Source organism: Phocoena phocoena, chromosome 8 (assembly GCF_963924675.1).
Source record: "Phocoena phocoena chromosome 8, mPhoPho1.1, whole genome shotgun sequence".
Classification (NCBI taxonomy): Eukaryota; Metazoa; Chordata; class Mammalia; order Artiodactyla; family Phocoenidae; genus Phocoena; species Phocoena phocoena.
The window spans coordinates 60,463,774-60,488,512 of record NC_089226.1 but is presented as its reverse complement, the minus strand read 5'-3'; the positions used below and the strand labels follow the sequence as shown (position 1 = coordinate 60,488,512).

General features: G+C 52.0%; 3 protein-coding genes across 4 annotated transcripts in view; 2 read left to right on the top strand and 1 right to left on the bottom strand.

Moving 5' to 3' along the window:
* The first annotated feature begins 309 nt into the window (after positions 1–309).
* Positions 310–2,877, top strand: ART5 (ADP-ribosyltransferase 5). Of its 2 annotated transcripts, XM_065882813.1 has the most exons (4): positions 310–393; positions 1,374–2,097; positions 2,684–2,716; positions 2,801–2,877. In XM_065882813.1, the coding sequence occupies exons 1-4, from the start codon at positions 310–312 to the stop codon at positions 2,875–2,877; spliced, it is 918 nt and encodes a 305-aa protein (XP_065738885.1). The 2 variants fall into 2 exon arrangements, with proteins under 2 accessions (XP_065738885.1, XP_065738886.1); XM_065882814.1 differs by lacking the exons at positions 2,684–2,716; positions 2,801–2,877 and having other exon boundaries at positions 310–381; positions 1,368–2,141.
* Positions 2,878–3,782: 905 nt separating this feature from the next.
* Positions 3,783–23,851, bottom strand: LOC136126939 (short transient receptor potential channel 2-like). Its single transcript, XM_065882386.1, is given in 18 exon segments — positions 3,783–4,174; positions 5,096–5,225; positions 7,773–7,851; positions 7,974–8,101; positions 8,646–8,778; positions 8,780–8,851; positions 11,981–12,073; positions 13,086–13,176; positions 13,179–13,229; positions 13,322–13,513; positions 16,110–16,284; positions 17,443–17,511; positions 17,513–17,608; positions 18,568–18,780; positions 20,455–21,091; positions 21,093–21,160; positions 23,551–23,733; positions 23,834–23,851. Coding segments are annotated over 18 exon segments (2,820 nt in total).
* Positions 23,852–24,205: 354 nt separating this feature from the next.
* The window catches only part of RNF121 (ring finger protein 121), an 81,616-nt gene continuing 81,082 nt past the window's right edge, over positions 24,206–24,739 (top strand). Inside the window, exon 1 of the mRNA XM_065882026.1 lies at positions 24,206–24,305. Coding sequence (XP_065738098.1) covers positions 24,243–24,305 — 63 coding nt within the window. The 5' untranslated portion in view covers positions 24,206–24,242. The remainder of the gene's footprint in view (positions 24,306–24,739) is intronic.

The following is a 24,739-nucleotide window of genomic DNA, read 5'->3' as shown; positions in this document are numbered from 1 at the left end:
TGAGCAGAAGGCGCTGAGCACCCGGGCAGCTGGGAGGTGGGGGAGCTGAGACTGGGGTTGTGCTGGGGTGGAGGCGGGGGGTGGGGGGGTGGGGTGGGGTGGGTGGAGGATAAAATCCAAGACCCGCCCACACACTTAGGGCTGCTCTGGGCACCGCCCGCGCCCCGCCGGGCCAAGTCCTAGACCAGGGACCCCTCACACTGTAGAAGAAACTCTCCAACTTTCTGTCCCCCAGCCCATCGAAGCCAAGACTCCACCGTCGCTGGTCCCACCCTCAGCGGGATCTCACTCTCCAAGTCTCCCAGAGGGATGATGTTGGTGGCTCTGTTGATCGCCCTTAGCTGCCTTGGCATCCACACCCTCAGCGGCATCCGCATTTACGCCCCCTGGCAGGTAACTGGGGGGAACCATTTGCTGCCACAAAGGGAACAGTTGGGGTGGACCCGAGGCCTGACTCCTCAAAGAGCCTTCCCAGGGACGCTTTTCTATGATGCCATTCCTCTTAATCCTCTTCCTCTCAGGAACCTCCATCCCTATAGGGAGCCCCAACTTCCCATTCCATCTCCCAGAACCCGACCTCCACCCATTGGTCCTGCTGTGATCCTCCTTCCTTCTATGGTCCTCCCTTGGGATCGCCTGCATCTTTCTCCTGTCACTTCCCATCTCCCACCACAGGCCCAGCCTAACAAACTCCTTTGGGCTACCTGTGTACTGCCCTCCCGCAGCCCCTCCCACACCAGGGCTTGACCTCCTCCCAGTCCCCACCCCCAGGTTTGAGGATGAGGGCTTCTGGAGCAGGAGAGGACTCAGAGCCTCAGAGCTGCCAGTGACTTGCTGTGGTGTCTAGCACCTGTGTGAGGGGGAAAGAGCCTGAGGATGGGGATGGGGTCAGGTAATTGGAGACTGGCCATACGTTTGTATGTCACCTGCATACTGAGCCTTAGAGCCAGAACGGTGCTTGGAAGTCTTCCAGCCCCACGTCCCACTGAGTGCAGGAACCTCTCTAATGATAAATGACCCCTCTTAGTTAGTACACAAGTGAGGATCTATATGCTATCCTTACAATAACCTGTGGGGTTGGAAGTATCCTCAATTTATAGGTGGAGAACCTGAGGTCCAGAAAAGTTAAGAGACTCGCCCAAGATCTCACAGCCCATAGGTGGTGAAGCCAGGATTTGAACCCATGTGTGTCTGGCTCCAGTGCCTGTTATTTAAGCCCTTGAGCTCTTGCCAAATTTCACACCCCAGATATTTGGGCACAGAAATGAGATTCTGTGTTTCGGAACTGATCTGCCACCAGAACCTCTGCCCAGTACCCTGAACTTATACCCTTTCCTGTGTGGCCCCTCTCTTCCTTACCTCTATAGGCCCAGAATGTTTCCATCCAGAACCTGAGCCTGGCTCCAAACACCTTCGATGATGCCTATGTGGGCTGCTCGGAGGAGATGGAGGAGAAGGCAGTCCATCTGCTAGCGGAGGAGATGGCTAACCATACCAGGCTGCGGGAGTCCTGGGAGACAGCCCAGAAGGCCTGGGAACAAAGGTGTCCAGGGCTCAGCCTGCCTCCTGGCTTCAAAACCCAGCACGGAATCGCCGTCATGGTCTACACCAACTCATCCAACCCTTTATACCGGGAGCTGAACCAGGCTGTGCGGACAGGCGGTGACTCCAGGGAGTTCTACATGCAGCACTTCCCCTTCAAGGCCCTGCATTTCTACCTGACCCGGGCCCTGCAGCTGCTGCGGGGCAGTAGGGACTGCAGCAGGGAACCTGGGCAGGTGGTGTTCCGAGGCGTGGGCGCCATTCGATTTGAACCCAAGGAGCTGGGGGTCTCTGTCCGCTTAGGCCAGTTTACCTCCAGCTCCCTGGATGAGGCAGTGGCCCACAGATTTGGTAATGCCACCTTCTTCTCTCTAAGGACTTGCTTTGGGGCCCCAATCCAGGCCCTGTCTGTCTTTCCCAAGGAGCGTGAGGTGCTGATCCCCCCGCATGAAGTCTTCTTGGTCACCAGTTTCTTCCAGGATGGAGCCCGGAACCTGGTGACTCTCTCCAGCAATAATCAGATGTGCAGCCACTTTAACTGCGCCTATCTGGGTGGTGAGCCATGCATGAGGGAAGCAGGACTGGCAGGATGTCCCTGATTTATTTCAGTCCCCAGGGCCTTCAGGAGACCCACGTGATTAATGGGGAAGTTGAGGGCTAGAAGTTAGCTGGAGTTATTTTTCTCTGTGACTCAGGTTTTGCCAGCTCAGAGAAGGCCCTGTAAGTGTTTTCTGGATCTGTGAATATTCTCAGATGATTCTATAAAGGTCCTTGAAAGTTTCCTTCTGCTATACAGTCTAAAAGACCAAAAGAACCTGGTTAAGGGGGGCAATAAGCAGAGGAAAGTGACAGGAGTGCTGCTTCAGATCTCAGGAGGCCCTGGGCGTAACAGCGTAACACATGCGCTATTCCCAAGTGCTGAGGCAGGGACAGAGTGGGGCCAGGATGGTAGCAGGGATGGAAAGGCAATCTGGGAAGATTTCCTGGAAGAAGAAGGAGGAAGGGAAGTCAGAAGTTTGTATTTAGCACAAGGGAAAGCTAGATTGAGATTGGGAATGGCCGTGCCAGGGCCTGGTGAGAAGGGAAGTTTGGGGTGTGAGGGTCTGTCTGCATGGAGGCCTCACTGTGCTGTCTGTTGCAGCGAAGAAGAGGCCGAGATGTGAGTCTGTGCCAAGTGAGTCACCCTCCTGCCCCTCCCTCAGCTGCTTTGACTCCCCTGGCCCTGCTGACCCTTCACCACCTTTTCCTCTCTCTCCAGCAGGAGGACAGGCTGACTCACTCTCCAAGGGGGCCTTCTCTCTGCTCTCCTGGAAGGCCCTGCCCTTGGCCTCTTAGGGGTTCCAGCTCTTAGGAGCTGGGCTCTGAAAGTTCAGTGCCTGCCACGTAGGAGTCCTGGGAAATGATGACATCCATATGAAGATGGGAGGCTTTGAAGAGCCTGGAGAAGCCAGAACATGGTTTCGGACCCAGACCTAGCAGCCATCTCCCCGGCCAGGATGTTGGCGGATCTGAGGCCATGGTAGGGTGGAGGGATCCCCACTACGTGGTAGGGATTCCAGGGGACAAGCAAGGGTAGTACTGTGACAGCCACTGGATTAAACAGTGTTGCAGTGTGGTGACCTCAAATTTCATGATTGGTTTGTTCCATGAGACTAGACCATCTGCCCTGCTCTGGCCAAATGGGACTCAGGGACTGAGGGACTAAAAAGAATGACTTTCTGATCACTTTTAGACATGGTCTCAGTGCAGACCCTTGTCACACACTGTAACCTGCAAACCCAGATGCTTTAATAGACAGAGGTTCCTCACAACAGCCCTGAAGGCAGGAAGGGGGACAGATGGCTTCCTAGGCCACTTGTCAGATAAGGAATGCAGAGCCAAGGAAAGAAGCAACTTGCTGAAGGTCAGAGAGGTAGTGCTGAAACCAGGACCCTTACCTCCTAGTCCAGAACCCTTTCCACCAAACATCTGAAGGAACTCAAAGTAGGATCCTAAGCCCCAGATATCTGGGACCCCAGAGCAAGCCATTTCTCTCTGCCCTGCTCCCACAAGGGTTCATTTTGGGCTTGGGGATCTCAAAACATCAAGAGACAGAGATTCTCACACACTCTGGAGGCATCTGACATCCAGAACAAAGGCTTTATTGAGGCAAGGAAAGCAGCACGGGCTCCTACTGAGCCCCACCCTCACCCATCTGGGGTGTTCTACTCAGCACCAGAAGGCAGGACCCTCCCACTGCATCAGGACCCCTCCTTGGTTCCCAGGTCTTCCTCCTGGGGCACGTCCCCAGCCCCCTCTGATTCTTGCTCCCTGTGCCCTAGCACGTGAGCTGGGGAGGAGGGGCCAGACTCTCCAGGTGCTGGAGTCCTGGCCCTGCCTGCGTCCTGAAGCCCAGTTTCTGAAGACACCTGGGTCCCCACAATCCCTGGCACTGTCAGCGCTGGGTTCTCAGGGATGGGAGGGCCCAGGTTCTGGAAGCTGTTGCACACTCGGGTGATGGAGCGACAGAGGATGCTGGCACCGTCCGGTGGCCGGCGCAGCCTTCCCTCCACCAGAGTCCGCCGCACACCGGCTACCTCGCTTTGCAGTCGAGGTACTGTCTTGGTCAGCTCTGTCAGTCTGTTGCCCAGGTCTTGGGGAGGGGTGGGGCGTGGCAGTAGTGACGGGGAGGTCACTCAGAAGATGAGCCTGCCCTGGACCACTTCTACCCTCAGCACAACCCCGGGGGACATTTATGCCGGAGGTCCTAGGCAGGAGAACTGGAGGAAGTGAGGGACTGGCTTATGGCATGTGGGTCAGGTGGGCAGGCCGAGTCAGGTGCAGATGAATCAGCAGGGCTGGGGTGGTGGTGAGTTTAGAAGATACCAAGAAGGAAAGTCTTATGGACCAGAGAAGGGGTCAGGCAGGAGTCATAAGGATGGGAAATTTTCTAATGGGTAGAGATTTGTACATCCGCCCCCTCTGCCTTCTTCCCCATCTACACCTGTCCAGCTCATACCCACCCTCAGAGCCCAGTTCTGATTCCATCTCCTCTTTCTCCAGCTTCTGGTACTCTATCCTTCTACCTTCCCATGAGCCTCTCAAAATGATAGACTCTTTCTCTTCTTTGGGCTCCCACTGCAATTTGTGTCTCTTTTTCTAAGCACTTTCTGCCTAGCAAGATGGTTTCTCTTCCTCAGCAGACTGAAAGCTTCCTATGTGTCCCTGCTGGGAACAAAGGGGACCTAGCAATGAACCCTGGTTGAATGAGTGAATGAATGAATGATGAATAAGGTGAATGAGTGAATGGGAAAGGGAGTGAATGAGAGAATAAATGAAGGCAAGAATGAAGGCGGGAATGAAGGATTAAATCAAGTGAGTGTAATAAATGTCTAAACAGGTACGAGGGTAATTGAGTGCAAGGGCCCACACAATCTGGGCAGGTTTTGGCTTCCAAGGGTGGGTCGGAGGGGGGCCACATAGAGAACTGCAGGCTGGTTGGAGGGGTGTGAGGCTGGGTGTTCCAGCTGAGCAAGGGACAGGAATGGGGAAGGCCTGGAGGGGAGCAACTAACTTTTCCGACGGGTCTCCTCAAACTCCCGCCGCGCAGTCTCTATGTAGCGCTGTACCAGAGCCTTGATGACATGAAGCCAGTAGGATCCACGCTCTTCCTCCCCAGGCCCTGCCCCTGCCCCAGGATTGGCCTGGGATGGGAAGACAGGAGGGCGAGAGAGAATCTTCACCCCCAGCTTTTCCCTAGTCACTGTATCCTCCCCCAGGCAATAAAGATGGAGGCAAAGTCTGTGCAGACTTTTCTATCCCTGAAGGCCACACATCTAGACCCTCATGCAGACCTGGAAGGTAGTCTAGATGGAGGCCAGAAGGGGTGGAATGGCTGAGTGCAAGAGAACCAGGGTGGGAGGTGGGTGAGGGTTAGGAGGAGAAGCAGAGTGTGGGTAGAGAGAAATGCTGAGCAAGGCAGAGTTGAGCTCTCTCCTGCCACCAACCCAACCTTGGTTTTCTTGAGTTGAGTTAGTGCAGGTTAACCCTGTCCTTCAAATTCCGCAGAGGGGAGACTAGGGAATGTGGGGAGGCATCTCCTTGGACCAGCTCATGCATATGAGATGGAAATCATCATGCAAATTAGAATGATTAGTTCTGGGTCCAGTTTTAGGCCTCAGGACAGTACCAGGAGGGCAAGTCGGGCATCTGGGGCAGATAAAGGAGAGAGAGAGCAGAGGTGAAGTAGGCAAAGTGCTGGACTCAGAAGACAGGCTCAAATCCCAGCTCGGTCACTTCGCCGCTGTGTGCCTCGAGCAAGCTACTCAACTTCTTCAGGCTGAAGGTCTCCAGATTCAAAGTGGAGATGGTGATAACCCCTACTTCCCAGGCTGGTACTTCCCTGGCATGGAGTAGAGGATCTCTAAATGCTTAGGAAATAATTATTTTTATTTATCTGTATTTATTTAGTTCTCTAAATATTTTATGGTTAGCCTATTTACTTTTTTTTTTTTTTTCTCTATTTTTTGGCCTCACCGTGTGGCCTGTGGGATCTTACTTCCCTGGCCAGGGATCAAACCCACGTCCTCTGCAGTGGAAGTGCAGAGTCTTAACCACTGGACCACCAGGGAAGTCCCTAGCCTATTTACTTTTATAATGTAAAAAAGCAAAGCCTTTTCTTAAATATTTTAAAAGGAGAGACAGGATTGACAGAGGTGGTACAGCAGAAGCATGAGAGAGAATGATGGGTCTTTTCAGCTGCAGAGTATATAAAGCATGTTTCTTGTATAAAATAAGGAATAAGAGCTTTGGAAAAGCCATTTCCTAAGGTGCAGGGTAGGTGGGAGGAGACACCTGATGGGGTCACCAGAGAGCAGGCTAGTGAGGTGGGGGGCAGCTGGAGGAGGGGTGGAACCTCACTGGGGGTTCAGTGGAGGGTGGGGGAGACCCCCAGCTGGCTGGTATAGTGGGATCCATCAGGACTCAGTGACTCCCAGCACAGGCCCAGAGAACTGAATACAACTTCAGGTGAAGATGCTGAGTTGCACCCCAGAGGAGAAGCAGCCCTGACATGGGGTCTGCAAATATGCATCACCTGGCAACCTGGACAGGACCGGGAAGTGGTCAGGGTGAAAGGGTGATAGTTCCAGAATGTGGAGTTTGAGATCCGTTAGGGTGTAAGAGGTACCATGCAGGATAGCCTGGAGCCAGGATGATGGGAACTGGGAACCTCTGGCATTTAGTTTCTTGTAAATGTCATGTTTTCTCATGCTTTTGCACATGCTGTTTCCAGTGCCTAGAACTCCCTTCTCCACCGTACCTGCCCATCAACCTCCTGTTTATCCTTCAGGATTCTACTCTGCCCTCAAGGTCTCCGGGAAGCTCCCTGACCCCTGAGGCTGGGTCTGGGGCCTCTCGTCCCTGCTCCAATAGCCCCCTGTGCTTCTTTCTGTCATAGGTTTGTCATCATGCACAATTACAGTCCATTTCCTTCTGATGCTCTAGATTGTCAGCACCTCAAAGGACCACCGTCCTGCGTATCTTTATTTCCAGAATTGGTGTGCTTTGATAAGTGTTTGTTAAACAAACTGTTGACCAATCAGATAAGGGAAGGCCTTCCTCACCTGGGGATCCAGGGGCCTCAGAGCTTCAGAGTTGGCCTGTGGTCTCGCAGAGCTGACCTGGAGGCCCTGTCTTAGAGAGACCCTCAGGTAACATGTTTTAAGGGGAACAGATAGGACCCCCTACAGACCTGGCAGTAATGCTATCTGAATTAGCAAGGGGTCCCATGCCAAGCCAGACTGAGTTAGGGAGCAGATAATGAGAGGTAAGTTAGTGCCTTGGAGGTCTGCTTTCCTCTCTCAGGCCTCAGCCACCTTCTAATTTCCAGTTTGTGGGGCATTCTCCCCTTGGCTTCTTAACACGTTACTTTGAAAAACGTTCAACGATAACTTGACCCAGTTTAGGGCAAAAAGTTTTGCCTAAAGCTTATGGGGTATTGGCAGCTTGGGAGGGTGGCATGAACTTCTGTTCGAGCTGGGTGACACAGGATTGGAAATGTAGGAAATGGCCAAAGCCAGGAGGAGGGAAAGGCAAGCCATACGAGAGAGCAGGAATTGGGAGCAGGCTTTCTGGGAAACATACAAGGAAAGACAGACAAGCCAGGGGTGTTCAGACAAATGGACGGTATAGGCAATACAGTTGAAGACCCGGTGTGAGGAAGACCCACAGCGGGCAGCGGAGGTACTCACAAAGGTGGGGATTGGGGGAGAGTCTGGCTTCTTGGTTTTGCAGCAGGAGCATCAACAGCAAATGAAGAGGAAAATTCTCCTGAGAAATTGAGGTGGAGGGAGGGGGTTAGTTAGAGGACAGGGTCTAGGCTAATGGGGCAGGAGCTGGGATAGGGGTGCTAAGTGCTGGGGGGTTGGGAGTGAGAGCTCTGAGGTCATCACCTGAGAAGGTAGAAGGTAGCCTTGGGGGAGGGCAGGATGCTGAAGGGCACGGGCAGTGTCAGGCCCTCTCGGAAGTAGGACAGGTAGAGCTTGGAGCAAGCAAACTTCCACTCCACGTCAGCAGCGTCCTGGGGGCCAGGAGGCAGGGGCTCTGCAAGGACCACTTTGGTGCCTAGCCCTCCTGCCCACTCAGTCTGCCCCATTTCCCCCCAGCCCTCATGTCTCTTCTCCAACCTCTTTCTTCTCCCCATTCTTATCTGCACCTCCACCTATCACCCACATTTCCCCTGCCTGTACCCCCCTTCCCCTCTTCCTCCCCACCACCTTTCCTGCTTCTGACATCCAGTTCCATCCGGACTATTCTCCAGCCACAAACCCTAACCCATCCATCTCCTTCCCTCTCCCTTCTCACGTTCCCACCTACTTTTCCACAACACATCCTTCCTCCCCATCATAAGGTGGAAAGAGCACTAGACTTGTATCTGGAGAAAATAATAACATCATTAAGACCCTCAATCTACAGATGAGGAAAGTGAGGCCTAGAGAGGAAAACTTGTCCCCAGTCACAAAACAAGGCAGTAGTGGAGGCAGAGCCAGAACTCAAATGTCTCCACTCCTTGCATGCTATTCCTCTCCATTCCTTTCTCTCTTCTTCCCTCTGGCCTGAGCCACCCTCAGTTCATGCATCTCAGTCTCCTGAACGGAGCTGGTGACCATGGCAATGAGCATGTTGAGCAGCGCAATGACCAGGACGATGGTAAAGATACCGTAGAGGGCCCGGCCCACCAGTTCCGGCACCAGAAACGGGCATGTCAACCACACTGTGCTCCTCCGTGCCAAACATCGTCCAGAACAGAAACTGGAAGGTCTCGTTGAAACTGGCATGGGGGGCTGAAGAGTAGGATGTGAGGGGTGGGAGATGAGCCAGAGCGCCACCCAGACCCACTCCTCCTCGCCCTCAGGGCCCAGGCAAAGGCGCTGTGCTTCCACGAAGCCCGTTGGACCGCTTGTCATTTCTGATCTCCCGCCAGAATTTACTGAGCGCATAGCAGTGCCAGGAACAGGTGCTAAGGATACAGCCGTGAACAAGACAAGCACAGTCCGTGTCTTCAAGGACGTTATGTCCTGGGTGGGGAGCGGGGGTGAGATGGACACCAACTCTACAAACATCCCGAAATTGTGGCAAGTGCTATGAAGCAGCAGCACAGGATGTTATGGCCTAGTCTGGGAGCTGGGGAAAACGTCCTCAAAAAACATTCAAGCTGAGCTCTGAAGGTTGAGGGAATCAACCAGGGGGAAGGGAAGGAGATGTGAAGCGTGCCCAAGGTAGGGGAGTCTGGGGGGCATCTGAGGAACTGAGAGATGGCCAGCATAGCTCATCTCAGAGGGCAAAGGAGAGAGAAGCTCGTGAGAGGGAAGCAGGGACCAACCAGGTCATGCAGGGCCCTGGAGGATAAAAACAAAGATCCTCACTATGGCCTAGGAGCCTTAGGAAGCTATGAAGAATTCTAAGCAGAGGGGTGACCCCTGAATTACTTTTGATAAGATCACACTGGCTGCTGTGAGGAGAGTGGAAGAGAAGCAGATGAGAGAGTGGGGGCACGGAGACCAGTCAAGAAGCTGTTGCCATGGTCTGGGTGAGAGAGGATGGTGATTGGACCACAGAAGCAGCCACCCATGCTGCTTCAGTTCAAGCCTAGATGACTGCAACAGTCTCCACAGCGGGTCTCTGGCCCCAGTCCTTCTCTCATCCTTCCATCCTCCACACTGCACTGAAGGTGTTCTTTCTAAATGCTGATCTGATGTGCTGTACTTCTGCTTGTCAAACTTTAAATGCTCCTGAGTACTCTCAGTCCAAATGCCCAACATGCAACGTACCTGAGGTTTTTAGCAAAAATACTTTTGACTTAATTAGCTGTCTCCCATAAATGAGCAGGGGGGCTCAGCCTGCCTGTGTTGCTGTGGAATGACACCAGGACACATGAAGCAGGCTGGAAGGACTAGTTCCTGTCCCTGGCACTAAGATTCATGATTTAAACTGTGTCAGCAGACTTCCTCAACATCTTGAAGCCAGGATGGGAACAAGGATTCTTGGTAAGAGGATTGGTCTGAATAAAGCCTCCATTTACTTTGGAACCATGAGAAAGACTTGACCAACATCCATAGGCCCAACCATGGGTCCTTCAGGTTCAACAATAAAACCATCATGTAGTTGCACTCAGGAAGAATTCATGATTGAACGATTGCTTGGGAGGCCATCCGGAGCTCCCTGGTCTGCTGGGCAAGCCAGGCTTCTCAGCAGGACCTTCATGAGCTCCGTGACCTGGACCCTCTACCCTCTCCAGCCTCCCCTCTCAAAATCCCCTCCATGCACCAACCATGGAGGAAGTCTTGCTAGTCTCCAAATATACCTCCTTGCCTTGGTATGTGCCCCCTTCTGCCCAGAATGCTCTGTACCTTCTCTGACGCTTACAACCTTTGTAGGTGGAGTCCAGAGCTCCCTTCTCTATGAAGTCTTCCCTGATCATCAAGACAGAGGAAGGGGCTTTCCCTTCTGGTTACCCTCAGCATAAGCCCTCCTTCCTCACAGCACTCATCATTTCAAACTGAGCTTATTTGTGCACGTGGCTATCTTCTCCAGGAGACTGGGTCTGGTTCACTTCTGTCTGTGCTTCCAGTGCCAGGGACAGGACCTACTACAAAGGTGTCATAAATGTGTGTGAACTCAAACAACAATGAATGAATGACTAAGAAAGTGATTGAATTTAAAAAGTGAGTGAATGAATGAATGAGTGAACAATGAATGAGTGAGTGAATGAACAAGGAATTAGTTATTGGCCATATTTAGGGAGAATTGAGTATCAAAAAGAATAATGGGGCTTCCCTGGTGGCGCAGTGGTTAAGAATCTGCCTGCCAACACCGGGGACACAGGTTCGAACCCTGGCCTGGGAAGATCCCACATGCCACAGAGCAACTAAGCCCATGCGCCACAACTACGGAGCCTGCGCTCTAGAGCCCGCGAGCCACAACTACTGAGCCCGCATGCCACAACTACTGAAGCCCGCACGCCTAGAGCCCGTGCTCTGCAACAAGAGAAGCCATGACAGAGAGGTCCGCACACTGCAACGAAGAGTAGCCCCCAGTCACCGCAACTGGGGAAAGTCCGCGCATAGCAACGAAGGCACAACACAGCCAAATATAAAAACAAATTAATTAATTAACAAAAAAAGAATAATGACTGTAATGGATTATTATATTTTTAAAAAATCTTTGAATCCATAGTGATATTCAAAAAGAGTGGAGAAGGAAGCACTTCTTTATGGAAGAATGCCAGCAAAGAAATGTACAGGGAATGACAGCAATAGAAAATCAGCATCTTGAAGCCACGTTATAATAACTGATGCAGGTAAATATCATCTGTAAAGGGACTTCCCTGGTGGCGCAGTGGTTACGAGTCTGTCTGCCAGTGCACGGCACGTGGGTTCGATTCCTGGTCCAGGAAGATGCCACATGTCGCAGAGCAACTAAGCCTGTGCACCACAACTACAGAGCCTGCGAGCCACAACTACTGAAGCTCACGTGCCTAGAGCCTGAGCCCTGCAACAAGAGAAGCCACTGCAATAAGAAGCCTGCACACCACAATGAAGACCCAATGCAGGCAAAAATTAATTAATTAAACAAAAATCATCTGTGGATGATAAATCCACTCAGAGCAAAGTTGCAAGAAAGTGGTCTAGTCACACAGTCTCAACATCTCTCTTCATTACCACAAGGGTATCTCCTTTTCAATGGAGAGGTTTGCTAGACCAATGGGCCTCACCAATGGGCTAAACTGACATTGTGAGCCTCCTGATGTGATATGATGGGAAGTACACATCATCAATTAGGTTGCATTCTTGCCAAAGTTGCTTAAGTTGAATCTGATCATGAGGAAGAGGTGATTACTAAGCTCCAAGTTCACGGTCCCAGAATCCCACCTGCCCATCCTGCCTCTGCTCCTGAGTACTTGCCCAGCCACTCTGTCTCCTGGTAAGGCACGTAGACGTTGTTGAGGCTGCAGAGGAAGGCGGTCAGGATAATCGTGAGAATGAACATGAACCTGGCAGGGGGTGGGATGGGGGAGGGTCAGAGCAGGTCTCTTCCCTGGGAGAAGTCAGGCTCTGGGAAGAGAGATGGGGGTGATGGCTCCCAGTCTCAGCCTCTACTTGACAAGGATTCAGTGTGGTTATTATTAAGAAGAGAGAAATTAGGGGGTGGGAAATGAGAAGGGATTTAAAGGGTGCTGAATCAGAAGCTCTCCCTCCAGAATAAAGGATTCTGGGTTGAAACAGTCAAAGCTGGGGATGGGTCAGGCTCCCAGGGAGGGACCGAGATGCTGAGATGTGGTACAAGGATGAGGGAGAGTCACAGAGTCCTACTGGACAGGATTTATCACCAGTGGAGTTAAAACCACATGTGAGTTGAGTTGGCTGGCAACATGGAAGGCTAGGAGAGTCTCAGGGGTGGGATGGCAAGTTCTCCAAGCTGAGCTGAGCTGAAGATGTTCACAGATGTAACCAGGGCTTTTCCCATCAAGGGCACCCACGCCTGTCCCACCTCAGGCAGGGTTTTCCCAGGGAAGCAGGCACGAAAAATGGGCTCTGATTAGGGTGAAAGGCCAGGTAGGCTGTAAATGATTAGATGATAATTACCAGGAAGACCAGATAATTCCATGAGTTCCAAGAGCAGTTGTACAGTGGAAACCATCCAAAGGGACCCCTGAGTCCAGTGCCTCACCACAAAGATGGGAAAACTGAGCCCCAGAGAGGGCCATGGAGACAACAAAGGAACTGGGACTGGAATGCCAGCCAAGGGCTCTTTCTGCTATCGGTGGTTCCTGATCTTTGGAGTCATGGGCCTCTTTGAGAATTAGATGAAAGTTATAGACCCTCTCTGCAGAGAAATGTACCTTTACATTTACATCCGAAAATTTGCCTTTAGTTTCAGGGTTTCCGAGGTCTCTGGAGCCTGTACAATAAGAATCCCTGTGCTAACTAGAGCTGGGAGCTTCAGAAGGAGGTCAAGTGGGGTCCATCGGAGGGGAGGATGCTCTGAGCAGGGGCAGTACGCACCGGATCATGTCGTCGATCATCCTGCCAATGGAAATCTGCAGGGTGCCCAGCGACTCGTGGGCCGGCAGGACGTAGGCCAGGCGGGTGAAGCAAAGAGCACCTCAGCCAGGAACTCGTGGTCTTCCGTGTGCCACTCACTCCGCTCTGTGCAGGTGGAACGGGGTTGGGGGGCTGAGGCCGAGAACCAAGGAAGGGAGGCGACTGGGGGACTCAGGGCTGAGCTGGGAGGCACTCACCAGCCGAGGTGAAGTAGCGGCAGGCAGCCCCGTCCGGGGCATCCCGGCAGCGCCTGTAGGCCAGCCCGGCCAGAAGCACGAAGGCCGCCAGGTACGGGGACAAGACGACCGTGTCCAGGATGTTCCACCAGTCCAGGAGGTAACTGCACAGGCCCTCGATCCACACTTCCTTACACTCAAACCACAGGAAGCCTGAAGGAGGTGGTAGGGAGCCAGGGCAGGGTGAGGCGCCTCCTCTGTCCAGGTCAGAGCTGGGTTGCAGGTATGGTTGTAGGGGGAAACTATCCATGGGGTGGGAGAACTAAGATATGAAAGGCATGAAATGGATAAAATGTAGACGTTTAGTCTGCTTAAGTACAGAGATCTTACGTGAAAATAAAAAGAACTTCTAGCTGATGCAGACTCAGCTGCCACGGAGCCTGTGCCACTGACCCCAGTTGGCTGATAAACTCAGAAAGTGAGTAACACCTTGAGAAGCTGGTTATTGGGAGGGAATGATCGAAATCTGCTTCCCCCTTCCCTCCACCAAATATATATTGGACAACTATTTCAAGAATATTGATTTGAAGGGGCTCCAAATTATCAACCTGCTCATTATCAGCCCGGGGGCCAGGGCCTGACCTGGGGATGGAGGGTCTCGGGAGCTGGACCCCATTAGCCAGGTGACCCTGCCATGTCATACCCTTCTCCGTTCCCTGGATACAAGCATGTGCTTTTTTGCTCATGGTTCTGTCCACCTAGAAAGCCCTTCCACACCCTTTTGAAGGCAGGCTCGCCTTTGTGGCCCAGGACAAATCTTACCTCCTCTGTGAAGCCTTCCCTAACCGGGGGAGTGAGTTCTCACAGCTCTCTTCAGACCTCTGTGATACCATCGCTGTGGGGCACTGCAGGATATCTCTTCCTGGGTCTGCCCCCCGTCCCCTCCCCTGAACTTTGAACCCCTCAAGGGCAGGGACCATGGCCTATTCACCTCCTTGTCCCCGGTGCCCAGAACAAGGCCCAGTAGTTACTATTGAATAAAAACTGATTAAGCTCCTACCATGTGCCAGTGGGATCCTGTGGTGAATAAGACAAATACAGTCCCTGGCCTCCCCGGGTTCATAATCTAGTGAGGGAGGCGGGCAAGTGGCCAAGTCGTTACAAGCCAGTGTGGTAACTGTTAAGGTGGAAAGGAGGGGAACAGAGGCTGTTGTGAGAATGTTTAGGAACAGATCCTCAGCCTGATTTGGGGACCAGGGAAAGCTTCACTTCTCCCAGAAAGTGACGACTGAGCTGAGACCTGATGGAGGAGTAGGAGCCGGCCAGGTGAAGGGGCAGCATGGGCAGGGAGAGGGCTGTGGGGAAAGAGAACGTGTGCGGGCCTGGAGACAAGCAGTGCGGGCGAGGTGAGAACTGCATCCACTCCCACGGCAGCAGAGGGTGGATGCTTATTTAAATACGTTGGATGTGTAGAAGGAACCCTATTTAGTTTATCTGTGTGTTCTCAGGGCTTCACTCACCGTAGGGCAGCAGCAAGTGTTTATTGCATGAAGAAACAAGGAGTGTTGTTTAAGACTTCTTCCCCAGTGGGCAGGAACTGTATTGGTTTCATCTGCACCCAATACAGGTCAATAATGTTTAGTAAATAACTGGATGAGAAACTTTTCCTCTTGCATGGCTCTTGTTTTCTTCCCCAGAGTTTCTTGGCCAAATAATCTTTCAGGCCTTACTGACTGGCTTGGTACAGGGTAGAGTAGCGGACTTAGTCTACTGGTGTCTTGGGAGTTTGCTAACTAAGCTAGAGATAAGTAAAGGGAAGACAGATGAGGAAGGGACCCCCAGTCCAGCTGCTGAGCCGACCAGCCAAATGCTCGGTAGAGCCCTGGAGGTTACTGTCAACTGCATTTGCTGAATTGTTTGAGAATACTCAATTCTGCTATAGAAGCAAAGAACACCAATGGAATGGCTGGAACTTATGCATTAAGCATATATAAGTTAGTTATCCGGGTGACATGTTGGACAAATAAAGCAAGTAGAGCGTACGTGTGTGAACATATTTAGAATATTTAGGGTAGACACTAAATATTAATAATACGCTGAATATACACAAGGCAGATGAACCCTTAGGGTTCATCAGATCTTAAATCAGCTCCCCACTGGTGATACCCATTCTGGCCTCACATGTCCTCTGCCCAAAAATTGCAAAGAAAAGTCACAGCTGTTCACCAGGATGATTAGTAAGCTACAGCTGTGGTCAGACATACTTGCCCCTGTGTTTCTCCTACCAATCAAGTGTTGGGGCCAGACTGCTTCCGGCTGTTGTATCCTCTGCTCAAACCTCAACTCTGGTCCTCGAAACACCACCATCATAAGTGCACCATTTATGGGTTTAATAAACTGTATGATTCAAGCATCTTAATTTGGTCTGTGAGCCTTTCTGTTCCATGACCTTTGGGATAGATTGCCTGGTGGTGTACTTGCTGGCTACCATTACACCAAGGTAATCTGCTACCGGACACAGTGGACCAGTGTCTTATTTGTGAGAGGATATGAACATCCAGAATGGGTAGCGACTGGTGTCAGGGTAGGGGAAGAATGGGGTCCTTGCTCAGGGGGTCTATCACAGGGCTAGGTCCCCTGATTAGAGGTGAAGAGGAAACCCTTGGTGGACCAGAGCCCAGAGGGGTCTGGTTATGTGTTCAGGGAGCATCTACAGGGGCAGCCCCCCTCCATGGGGGTGCTTACTGTGAAGAAAAGTGAGGGGGCCCCCAAGGGGGTCTGCCACAAATAAAAGGCCCCACACATGTACCTGCAACCCAAACCATGTGTAGTGAAGTCTCCTAGACACTGTGGCTGCGGCCTCGGAAGGTACCCAGCTGTGTCTCCATGACCAGGGACTCTCCCAGCAGGAAGATGCGGAACCACAGATAGGAGGCCGAGTGCAGCAGGAACTTCAGCACTGGGATCTTCATCAGGCGGCCCAGCTTGGGGGAAGGAAGGAGAGCAGGGCTCTCAGAGTCCTGTTCAAATCTCTCCCCACCCTGGATAACTTCCGGGATGCTCAGCCCCCACATGTCTCCTCCTCTCATTCACTCACTTATTCAGACATTTATGAAGAATGTACTGTCAATTAGGCCTTCCCCTTTTGTATCTATTTTTTCCTTCACAACCGTATGAGGTGGGTATCGTTATTCCCATTTTTTAGCTAAGGAACTGAGGATCACAGAGATAAAGTAACTTTCCCTGGGGGGTCCCACAGGCTCTTCAATCACAACCATGTTAAAAAGAAATTCATCACTTTTGATCCCAAACTTGTTCCTTCTCCTCTTCCTCCTATTTCCCCATCTTAGAAAACGTCCCGGCCACCCAGACCAGGAAGCTTAAAGGCATCTCTGCATCCTCTCTCTCATACACTCTGACAGTCTCCCTAACTCCCGCCCCTCCCCCAATCCATCCTTTACACCACTAGGAGAGAGAGCTTTCTAAAACACAAAACTAATAGGATCTCTCACCTCATTACAGTCTTCCAGTGGCTCCCATCATTGCATAAGGCTCTGTGGGACCCGGGCCCCTGCTTACTTCCTACCACTCGCCATTTGCACTTATGCTTTAGCTACACAGAGTTCCTCTCAGTCTCTAATAATTTGCATTCTCCCTCCCTGGGCCGTTGATGGACATGCTGTTCCTGCTTCCTGGAGCACTGCTCACCCTATTCCTCACTTGATTGACAGGTACCTGGCTTGCTCTTTATTATATCCCCAGCACCAGGCACGATGCCTGGTTCACAGTAGGGTCTCAAGGAAATATTTGTTGGGTGAAGGAACAGAAATATCTGGGTCCACAAGGGCTCCCAAAGAATCTGTAGGTTGGGGCAGAGTCTCTTTAGGAGATTATAGGGCTGTATATACGACTCAGGCTTCGGAGGCAGAGAGACCTCAGTTTCAATCCTGACTCTGCTATTTACTGTGGACAAAAGAGCATTCTGTTCCTTGTGTCTCCACTGTAAAATCCAGGTGCAATGCCTACCTTCCAGGACCACCTCAAATTACCTGATGGGAACATCCCCAAAGTGCCTGGCCCAGGGCCTGGCATAAAGCAAGTGCTCAATAAATGGCAGTTATCATTACTTCTATTCTTAGTACCCGGGACTTGGGCACCAGCCAGTGGCCAAGGCAGAGGAAGGGCGTGGTGAGGACGATGAGGAAGGCGACCAAAGAGCTTCCAGATACTGGTGCTCCCACGCCAGCCAGCCAGGCTCCCATGCCAGATGGAGGACAGGACCTGCTGGCAGATGGAGGGTGCTACAAACTAAGCAGAGATGGGAGTGAGGAGAGGGGGTGGCCACCAGCCAGGGAGGAGGAAGAGGAGCTAGTTGGGTGCACTGACTTCCCTGCCATAGAGGTTGAACCATGTTTTTTTTCTTCCCAGGCCAGCCAGCTCAGAAGAGAGGCAACCCACTTGCCATGTGACCTTGGGCAGACCCCACCCCTCTTTGGGACTTGGTTTCCTAGTCTATGAAGAAGTTGAATTCAAAGATTTTCCTGGACTCTCCAGATCCTGCATTCCTGAATCTAAGTCAGGCAGTGGTGGGTGCAACTGGGTACCCAGTCCCAGAACCCGCAGGATTCCTTGTCTTCTTAGAGATGTGAGGCACCAGCCTTCATGGTCTTGAGGAGGGAGGAGCAGGGAAAGTGGGCTCTGGTGTCTTAGGGAGCCATTGTGAAGGAAGGTTTTTGGCTAAGCTCCTGGTGGGCTAGGATATCTAGGGTAGGTGAGAGGGAGCAGTAAGAGGGGGGTAGGCTAGAAGGAGAGCATGTCTTAGGCTTAGGGGGCAGGCGTCTAGTGCAATGGGGAACCATGGAATCACGTGACCCTTAAGCCCTGAGAGATGTAGTCTAATCTTGCTGAATAGAGTGAGATACTGAAGTCTAACAACAGAAAAAGACCACACCAGACCTACTCAGCAGGCCAGAGGCTGAGCTGAGGGTAAGACCCAGAAGTCTGTTCTGAAGGTGGGGTCTGGGTGGGTAATGGGACTTCCAAGGGCTGGGGAGAGGTTAGGGACTTAGACTGAAGGTAAGAAGGGCAGGTGGGAGACCCACAGGATCAAGGGCCTAGATAGAAGGGTGCTCAGAATGAAGATCTAAGAGGGGTCCTGAGGGCAGTGAAAGGATTTGCTTAGGGTTGGAGCAGGGACTACGTAGAGGTGGCAGGGCAAGGGGTCAGGGCAGGGCGGGGGAGGAGGGGGTGGGTAGGGCCCAGCTGACCCACTTCTGGTTGTAGGTGATGGCCAGTCGCAGCCTCGCCAGGTTGGGGATGCTTTCCTCAAAGGCCTGGTCCAGACCCTCGGCCTCGGGCTCAGTCTTGCTGTCCTCGCCCAAGGCATCGAGCACCGCAGTGACCTTGCTCTGGTTCTGGCACATGCCCAGCAGTTCAAAGCCGTAGTCCTGGCTCAGCGACTCCAGGGCAATGTACTCATGCTGTAGGGAGGAAGTCCGTGTGCGCCTGCCACCCTGGGGGCCCAGCCCCATTAGGTCAGCCCCCACCCTCCCAAAAGTGGGTCTGGGCCACTCTGTTCTGCCCTCGGCCGTCACTTCCCCACAGCTGGTGTCACCCTGAGTCCTCTATTCCTTTCTTCCCTTCCACCCCACCTATCCTCTTGGCTGTAACGAGGCACTTCTTGGGTCAACCTTGCTTCTCTGTCGCTGCATCTACCTCATTGCCGAGTCATTTCAACTCAGACCCCTCCGTCACCTTTGTCCACCCCTTGTACTTCCTCCTCCCTATTCCTGTCCCACTTCTGCTGCTATTCTTCATGCCTTCTTGGGTTAATTGAATTACTTTGTTGAGCACCTACCTTACATGAGAGCCCGTGCTGGCAGTTTTAGGAGCTGCAGACACGAGTGGGCAGTTCTTGTTTCCACTTTACCCGTCCTAGCATCAGTTTTACTTGGGGCCCTAACACCAGAGAGAATCCAGGCTAGGATTTTAGGAGGCTAGGTCTGAGGCCCAGCATGGTCCCTCAGGTGGTGTCACGCTGGGTAAGGTATTTCCCCTATCCAAGCCTCAGCCCCCTTGCCTGGAAAGTGGGGATGATCATTCCTGCTGCCTCCTTCTGTGGGCTGCTACGAGGATGAGGGATGGTCCTTTGGAAAGGGCTGCTCTTCCCTGCTACCTGTGAAGTGGAGGCTCTTCATTCCCTGGTCCTTCTACAACTCTGGAGAAGCAGCAGGCTCTTCCCTGAGCTCGTCCGGCACAGGTCACATCCTGCCCTAGGACTCTGTTAATATCCTTGTTTGTTTCCCCACCTAATGGTAATCTTGACCATGGGAACCAAGACTGCCTGGCACAGAGGGGATGTCAGTGGATGAGCGATGGATGGAACTGGACTGGTGAATTCAAAGCCCCTGACCAGCCCCTGCCTCCAGGCCTCCCTGGCTCCCCTTCACGCATTCTGTCTGCACAGGGTTCCTGCACTCATCCCATGTCTACTGTTACTAGCCGAGAGTCTTTGCTTGGACGGAATCCCTACCTCAAATATCCTCCCTACTCCTCTTCACTTGTGTTAAACCACCTCGTTGTGTAGCCAAGATTAATCCCACTTCTTCCAAGGAGTCTGCCCTGCACACAACATCTGTAGCTTCCTGACCTCTTTTCTGCTCCTTAGAAGCCCTCTGGTACCATCCACAGAGACCCTGAATGAAGCTGAGCATCCTGGGAGTCTTGTCCGCCTCTCTCTGCCCTCTCTCTCCCTGCTGCAATCACAAGCATGAGGCCCCAACACACAATGCTCTAGGTGGGACCACACAGTAGGTATTCAGAAAGGACAGGTTCTACTGAATGTCATCTCTAAGTCTGTCCAGCTGCCTTCCTATCTATGTTCTCTCTCCTCCCTCAGACTGACCCAGGAGACACCCAGGATAGGGTCTGTCCCACCCCCATGAGACTAGGTACCCCTGGAGTGACTGCTGTCTGCAATTAGAATGAGATCCCCCTCAGGGTGGAATTCTGCAGCTCCCCATCAGAATGGAGGTTTCCTGAGAACATCTTTCTGTTGTTTCCCTCTTCCCAGAACACCCACCACAGGCCCGACCACGCCCCGTTGGAGGACAGATACGGGACACCAAGGGCAGGGGAAGGGAGCAGAAACCAACCTTAAACTCAGGCTCCTTGTGGGCAAGGCGCCTGAGCTCACAGCTGAGCTGGAAGGCAGCCAGCATGGCGTCCTCACTGGCCAGTGAGAGGTGGGCACAGCTGGCAATGCCATGACAGGTGTTGATGCGGGGCAGGGAGAACTGGAGCAGATCACAGCAGCATGTGTTGCTGCACTCGAGGCAGGCACAGGAGACAGGGTGGGGCCGGGCGATGCTGTGGCCCTGGTCCATGAGCAGCTGGGCGATCTCATACAGGTCCTTCTGGCAGGCCAGGGTGAGGGAGGTGACACCAGGGGCAAAGCGGGGGCCATCGACTGATGAGTCAAAGAAGGCCAGTGAGAAAGGCCTGGTGTCCACCTTGCGGCCCTTCTCCCATTCCAGCCAGGCCAGCAGGCGACGCACCACTGCCGGCTGGTTTGTGTCCACAGCCACCAGCAGGGCCTCGTGGATCTGCCGGAAGTCGAACTTGACACTGGCCAACAGCACATCACTGATGGCCTCGTGGCCCAGGCGGATGGCCAGATTGAGCGCCTCCCTCCAGGAGTGGTCCTCAGCCTCCTCCACATTCTGCAGGGGCCCGCCTGGCCTGCCGTCTGTGGTCTCAACCTGCAACTCCAGCAGCTGCTACACCAGGTCCAATGGCACCCAGCAGCGGAGGTGGGAACTTCAGCTTTCTGTTCATGATCTCGGTCCACTTAGGCTGAGGCTGGATGAAGGAGTAGAGAGGGTTGGACCCCGAGTCTCCAACCTCCTTTGCTTTGGGGCCTCCCTCACCCTTCCACCTTCAAGCCCTTAACCCTCTATACCCAGGCAACATTATAGTCTTCCTATCCCAAACACACAATAACACAAATTTCCATTTTTGTTTTAGGTAACACTTATGTAGTGCTTAAGTACAGGTAGTTTTCAAAACCCTTCATGAGTAAGTAACTCATTCAATTCTTAAATATCCTTGTAAGGTAGGAGCTATCATTCCCTCTTTAACAGGAGAAGAAGCTGACATACAGACATGCCAAACCACTTAATGAGGTGGGCAGCCAGGCAGTCTGGCTGAGGAGGTGGTATTGCTAGTTACTTTTCCATGCTACTTCTCAACCCAGATAGAAATTATTACTAGTAGCTTTGGGATTTCTGGAATCTCTACTTCTTCAAAAGCCCCCAAATGTGGGATATGAGAATGTAGGTAAGTAAATACTTCCCCTCTTTTAAGGAAAATAACAATGCTACCACTTTTATCTGTTTTACTCTGAAATTAAATTCTACATTAGGGGCTTCCCTGGTGGCGCAGTGGTTGAGAGTCCGCCTGCCGACGCAGGGGACACGGGTTCGTGCCCCGGTCCAGGAGGATCCCACATGCCGCGGAGCAGCTGGGCCCGTGTGCCACAACTACTGAGCCTGCGCTCTAGAGCCCGCGAGCCACAACTACCAAGCCCATGTGCCACAGTTACTGAAGCCCACGCACCTAGAGCCCGTGCTCCGCAACAGGAGAAGCCACCGCAGTGAGAAGCCTGTGCACAGCAACGAAGAGTAGCCCCTGCTCGCTGCAACTAGAGAAAGCCCACGCAGCAACGAAGACCCAATGCAGCCAAAAATAAGTAAAATAAATTAAAAAAAAAAGGAAAGAAAAAAGTAGTTTATTAAGTCAACATAATTCTAATCAGAATTCCAGCAGAAGTTGCTGGCAATCACCACAAAGTCATCAACCAATAAAGGGCCACAAATCGCTAAGACAATTCTAAAAAGATGGATCAAAGAGGTGGAGAACAACTCTGAAAAGAATTACAAAGTCACAGTATTTCAACATATGGTCTACAGAAGCAAGCAAATAGATTCCAGAAACAGACTCATATAAATGGGAATTTACAACCTGTTAAGTTGATTGTAAGATAGAGCACGATTTTGCCAGAAAAAGATGAAGTAATAAATGGTGTTCAGAAAACTGGTTCACACCTAGAGGGATGGGATAGGGAGGGTGGGAGGGAGGCTGAAGAGGGAGGGGATATGGGAATATATGTATACATATAGCTGATTCACTTTGTTATACAGCAGAAACTAATACAACATTGTAAAGCAATTATACACCAATAAAGATGTAAAAAAAAAAAAAAGAAAGAAAGAAAACCGGTTCACAATGTGAAGAAAAGTAAAAGCAGATCCCTACCTCATAACATATTTTTAAAATTTTACTCAAATGGATCAAAGATGGAAATATGAAAAATAAGGTAACACAAGGTTAAAATACAAACGACTGACTGAAAGATATTTGTAACACATATAAACTTGGATAGTATGCAGAAGTACTTTTATTTTATTTTATTTTTGTAAAGAGGATTCAGGGACTTCCCTGGTGGCACAGTGGTTAAGAATCTGCCTTCCAATGCAGGGGACACGGGTTCCATCCCTGGTCAGGGAACTAGATCCCACACGCATGCTGCAACTAAGAGTTCGCATGCCACAACTAAGGAGCCCGTGAGCTGCAAACAAGGAGCCTGCCTGCTGCAACTAAGACCCAGAGCAACCTAAGAAAATAAAATTTTAATTAAAAAAATTAAAATAAAGAGGATTCAATAAAATAATTTATGTAAATACAAAGGACAGTGCCTGACACTTAGTAAGCTCTAATAAATATCTGTGACTAACCTTACCTTATAGATAATATTATTAGGAATGCTTTGATAATATGGAATTAGCTGAGTTGAACTGGGGAAAGGAGTTGTGAGAATGTTCCCTGAAGCTCAAAAGTTGACAGTCCTGGGTAGGAGGCAGAGGGTTGGAAATGAGTTAGGAAGCTATAAGTCGGGGTGCAGCATCGTGAATAAGGTGTACAGGACGAGGGTAAAGGTAGGAGCTGGGGACGCAAAGTGTGGGCATAGAAAAGAGTACGGAGCTGTGTGAAGTGGATCCTGAGGCGTGAGAGCCTAAGAAGCGGTTGGGGGCCGTGCAAGTCCCGCAAGGCTCTTCAGCTCTCAGCTTCGGAAGCCTAAGCAGCTACTTCCACGGCTCCTCGGAATGCGCTGTTCTGTCCACTTCCTTGATGGTCACCCTTCCTCCCTTTCGTCCATTCCCCTCCCCATCGACAACCCCAACGACCCTCACCCGGGATAATGGGCCTCGAAGAGCCACCTCTGCCTCAGATCCTGGGCCACAAACCCATTCTCCTGCCAATTCTGTTCTCTGACCTCCGCCTTCTGACCCGAAGCGCCACTCTTCCGCCTCCCGAAGTCCGTGAATTCGTTCTGCGGCCTCAAGAAGCCGCTGTTTCCGGAAAATGACTCCCACCTAGGTAAGAAGGCATGTGCTATTGCCAGGAAAATACATTCGGTGGTTTATGTATATTTCACTCGTTACAAATCTCCTCTAGAGAGAGCGGAATTTAAACTTCCGGGTCAGCTTCCATGCATTCTAGGAAATGTAGTCCTTAGTCTCCACGCTTCACTCCTGTTGCCCAGAGTGAGGGAGCGTCGCGAAAGTAGACGGTTTAGGGACCCTTCTCTTTGGCTCTCCAAAGGGGGAAATTGGTGAAATATTTGCACTGAAAATAATACAAGGCCAATTTCTCATTTTCCAAGAACTCTCCCCCGCGGAAGGTTAGAAGTGTAAGGGATCCGTCCCTCCTTGACCTTTAAGTGGGTAGCAGGTAGATGGTCTCTTAGTTCGCCTCAGGTCTCCGCCTGTCTTGGTGTCCCGCCCCCTCTGCCGGAGCCCGCACCGCCGATTGGCTAGGAGCACTTGAGCGGCGGAAGCAGCTGGCTCGCGCGGGGCCTGCGGGGAGGGGGAGAGTTGTGAAAATGGCGGCGGTGGTGGAGGTTGAGGTTGGAGCAGGTGCTGCCGGGGAACGGGAGTTGGATGAGGTAAGAAGAGTTGAGAGTCGAGGAGAGGAGAGACTCAACCTGAAACTGAAGGGAGGGGAGGGGAGGTATCGGAAGTGGGGGTCCTAGGAGAGATGGAATCCTGAGAGGGAAGGAGCCAACAGGGGACGGGTGCGGGGAGGGGGAAATCTGAGGTACCCTGGACTCCAGGACTCAGGGACTCGGAGGCGGTCGTGGGGCAGAAGACTTGCAGTAACCTCAAGGGTGGAGATGGAGGACAGGAAGAGAAGCCAGAGGAGTTGGGGTGTTAAGATTTGGGATTATTAGGTGGGGGTCCTGGGAGGATTAGAGGGCCTCCAGGTAGCTTGAGTTGGAGGGGCGTGGGCTCCTGCAAGGGAAAGCCGGGTTTTACTGAGGGAAGAGACTCTGTCTAGGTTTTCAGTGGGGCTGGGGACGCGGACCGCGGAAGAGTGCTT